Source organism: Bidens hawaiensis, unplaced genomic scaffold (assembly GCF_021521415.1).
Source record: "Bidens hawaiensis isolate Kalapana, Puna unplaced genomic scaffold, B.hawaiensis_p1.1 tig00021493_1, whole genome shotgun sequence".
NCBI classification, from domain to species: domain Eukaryota; kingdom Viridiplantae; phylum Streptophyta; class Magnoliopsida; order Asterales; family Asteraceae; genus Bidens; species Bidens hawaiensis.
The window spans coordinates 213,349-217,792 of NW_027493330.1; the positions used below are offsets into that span (position 1 = coordinate 213,349).

Genomic DNA, 4,444 nt, shown 5'->3' on the forward strand with positions numbered 1-4,444 from the left:
CGATCATCACAACCATATCTAGAAAAACAAATGCTACGCCTAAAAGAAAAAAATTCTTTTAATAGAATTACAAGTTGTGCGACAGCAAATAGCGTTATACAATGAGTTGCTTAACGCCAAAACTGTAAATTCTGTATAGGAAGACGAAAGTCTAAAAACAGAATCTATTCCTTTACAAACGGCTAAAGGTAAAGAAAAATCAAGTCCGTTGATCCCTGATGCTTTGGGAAAAAGAATACATGCGACAAAAGATGAGCCACAATCATCTTCTAGTCCGGAAGCAAACGACCCCGGTAAAGAGGACTCAAATCCGTTCATGGCTGATAGTTTGCTAAAAACTATTAACCACCTATGCTCAAAAGGTGACATCTCCAGGAAATCAAAAAACGAGGTTCTACGTCATTTGTGATGGAGACCACAGAGGAATCTATGAAGACTTGGCTATTGTCTCAAAATACGTTCAGCATACGACAGTTCCCTACGTTACAAGCTCAACAAGAAGCCACAAGGTATTCAGCAGAATTCGGAAAGAAAGAAATACCTTTAAGGATTATCGTCTTTCCCATGACTATACCAATAACATAGAAAACCTCAACGATTAGCTTTTCAAATTTACCCTTTGAAAAAAGAATAGAGAAAAGAATTGAAATCCAAAATGAAGAAATCGATTTAATCACTCTAGATGAATTCCGATCAGTTTGGTCAAAAGCTAGGGCCCTTAGTCCTGAAGACTTTGAAGTCGAGCACATATTCACAGAAGATAAAATGACAAAGAGTCTATACAACTTCTGTCCAGGAGCAGATCCCCATCTAGTTAATCTAGCATTTTCGGCTGGATTAATTAAAAATATTTATCCTTCAGCAAACTTACAAGAAATCAATTTGTTTAAAGAAGGAATGAAGAAGGCTATAAAAACCTTCAGAAAGAAAATAGCAGCAGCAAAAGATGCCAACATCTACATAGAATGCACTTCAGCATTACCAGATTGGTATCAAGGAAGAAGCTTTCCCGCTCTACATGTGTTAGAAGTTGGAATAGCCAAAACAAGAAATGTCCAACATTCCAAAATAATGGAAGAACGAGAAGACGTTAGCAACTGGGTCTCCACTAGAGTCAATGGATATCTAAAAATTCTAAAAACCCTTCAACAAATTACGGTTGGAAGTTTCAAAAAATCAATTACTGCAGCCAAAACTGCGTAATTATTAGTCACAGTGGAACCCCTCTACCTGTGCATGAAAAGCACGCCATAGAAACCATTGAGCAGAGAATTATCTCCAAACGGCTCGATGTAGGTCCTGCCACCAAAAAATTATAGTGTCAAGAACTGGCACGCATTATTAAAGATCATACATGTGAAGAGTGCAGAGAAAGTGACCTCTTCTCAGACGAAATGATAGAGGTTACATGTGAATTAGACCCTACGCATGGGTACATCGATTAAAGAAAAGCAAGCATGTGAATAAAGCAGGCTAAGCGACAGCCTCCAGTGAAATAATGGAGGACACGTGATTAAGACCCCACCCAGGTTCAATTATGTAAAAGTTACGTAAGCACTTACGTAAGCAAAGATAACTTTACGTTCCTTTTCCTTTCTATATATATTGTAATGTTTGTAAGGGAAGGGGCATCAAACACTCTCCCAGAAATTTTAATTTTCTTTGTAATCCTAGCTATGTGTGAGTAAGCTCCCCCTTTAGGGGAAAATGATGTAAAAATCTAGAAGTTCTTCCTTCAGGAAGAACAGTTATGAAATAAAATATTTCCTTTTTGTCAGCATCTCTGAATTTTGTTATGAAACCTGGAGTCGTGGAGTCATTTTTATTTCCGTCAAGACAGGTGGTCATAGGAAGATAATGATTTTATTGGTCACTCGTCACTAAGGTTCAGAGACAATGGGGATCTAAGGTATATCTATCTCATAACTGTTATACTTCAATGGTTTTTACTCATTTTTCCTTAAAACAAAAACTATAATTTCTTAAATTATATTTAAAACAAAAATCATGACAAGATATCCGCACCTCTGGTATCAGAGCAGGAAATTTGTAACCCTAACATGATATTCGCTGATAGAGACAATGGGGATCAAAGGTATATCATTTAATTCTTTTTTGTCTTAAAAGCAAAAACAGCTGATAGAGAGAAAATTATAAAAAAGTTTATGTGCTCAAGATATACCTTTACATTATATCATTCCTGGATATAATGTTAGATCCCCATTCAAGATATACCTTTACATTCGCACCTCTGGTATCAGAGTCTTGTGCTTAACTTTTTAAAAAATTTAATATTAGAGCCTTGTGCTCAGCAAAAAATTAACTTAGTAAAAACCATTTAATTCTTGGAATTACCGTGATCAACAAATTGTAAACAGGGAGGTCAGACAAGTACCCGGTGTTGATGGAAACTACATGAATTGGTATTTGTCTCGAACCGTTGTTTACATAACTGACCCTAGATCTGAGGCAGTACAACCAAACGGCTTTCGAGACGATGGGGGGATCCCGACTTTTGGTTTGTACACACTTTTTTAATAAAACCTAACATATTTTTATATTATATAAAAGAATTTATAATAATTTTAATATCATTATAGATGGATGGGCATGGTCTTATTGTTAACGAAGCAGGGCAATTTACGGAAACGGCTCCTGAACCTTATTCTCAAAATTTTGAGTCACTTCAGAACATGACATTTCAAATGTTGGGGATGATTCACAAAGGAGAGCGTTTACAATATCCTTCACGTCTACAAATAGATCCGGTTGACTTGGGGCCGAACCAAAGCCAACCTTAAATGCGAATAACTAAATACTTCCGGTGGCGTATGCAATCGTCGATGAAGAGACAATTGAGAGTTGGGCTTGGTTATTTGAACAATTCCGGGATCATGTTTCAGACCATGATAGGTGACGCTCCCTATGTGTGCTCTCGGACCGATATGTTGGAATAATTAAAGCAATGGAGACCCTTGATGGGTGGAAGGAGCCAGACGCTTACCATCACTTTTGTCTTCGCCATGTAAGAAGCAACTTTGGGTCAAAGTTCAAGAGCAACGCTTTGAAGAATTTGTGCTGGACTATCGGAAGCACGTCACAACGCCGAAAGTACACGAATGCAATAAAAGGAATGAAGGACATTAATAAAGAAGCATGGCGTTACTTGCATGGCATTGATAAGTCTAAGTGGACACTGGTGTATGATAAAGATAATCGTCGGTGGGGTAACCTGACCACGAACATTTTTGAGAGTTTAAACCATGTTTTACATAAATCTAGGTTGTTACCCATAAAGGTATGCATTCATCACACGATTCAAAGAGATTTGGCTCAATATGTCAAGCACCATGAGATTTCAACGGGTTGCAACATAGCTTTACCACCCCGCGTTTGGAAAGCTTTTAGTGGACGTGATGGTCGCTCACGAGAACACATTGTATTGTTGTGCGATGGTTCTGAACAAATGTATCATGTTGAGTCAAGGCTTCAGACCACTGAAGACGGTGGAAATGACTACACGGTTAAATACCTTAACCGAACTTGCACATGTGAGAAATGGAAAATTCAAAGATTACCATGTTCGCATGCCATAGCTGTTTGCCACATGAGAAGGGAAAATCCTCATTCCATTGTGGATTCTCGATTCCATACTTCAATGTATTGGTTGCAATACAGTGGCTACTTTTACCATCTAGAGCATGCAAATTTGTGGGAGAGGGCTAGTTAGAGAATTCGAGGTGACATGTCAAAAATTACTATTAGACGTGGAAGGTTGAAGCAAAAAAGGATCCACAACGAAATGGATGTCAGATATGAGGACGAACCGAAAGCTCCTTGTAAATGCTCAATATGCAAGGAGTCCGGCCACATGAAAAATAGATGTCCTACCGTCAACAATAATTTATCTTGTTGTTTATGAAGAGTCATGTTTAGGTGGTTATCTGTGAGTGTTTCTAATAAATTATTATTTGAAGAATTGTTTTGTGCTTTACATTTTATTGTTCTTAATGTAATATATTATATTAAAAATGAAGTGAAGGATTTATAAAATTTATTATTATTTTATCTCAGCCCCTAACTAACTATACGTACATGTAACATATTCGCTGACATTAAAAGTTAATTAATATTGTATTAAGAGTGTGTGAAGAATAGTTATAATCCTATCTTTAAATGTAAAGATGGAGGAAGATTCTTAGGGTACATTTTAAAGTCCAATACAAATAATTCACACATGAAAAAGGGTTTTATTCACGAGAAAGCTAAATACATTTTTATGGTGACGAATATGATATTTACTGATTCCAAATGTTTAATACAATTCATTCACGAGAGTTATAACATATATTCTTTTGTGTGACAATCCTATATTTGAGATAGATGATTTCAAATGATGAATACAATACATTCACGACAGTTACCAGCATATATTCTTTGTGTG

At 36.5% G+C, this 4,444-nt stretch overlaps 1 protein-coding gene across 1 annotated transcript; it reads left to right on the forward strand.

Moving 5' to 3' along the window:
• Nucleotides 1-2,965: 2,965 nt before the first annotated feature.
• On the forward strand, nucleotides 2,966-3,730 carry LOC143563487 (uncharacterized). Its single transcript, XM_077051017.1, has one exon. The coding sequence runs from the start codon at nucleotides 2,966-2,968 to the stop codon at nucleotides 3,728-3,730; it is 765 nt and encodes a 254-aa protein (XP_076907132.1).
• The last annotated feature ends 714 nt before the right edge of the window (nucleotides 3,731-4,444 follow it).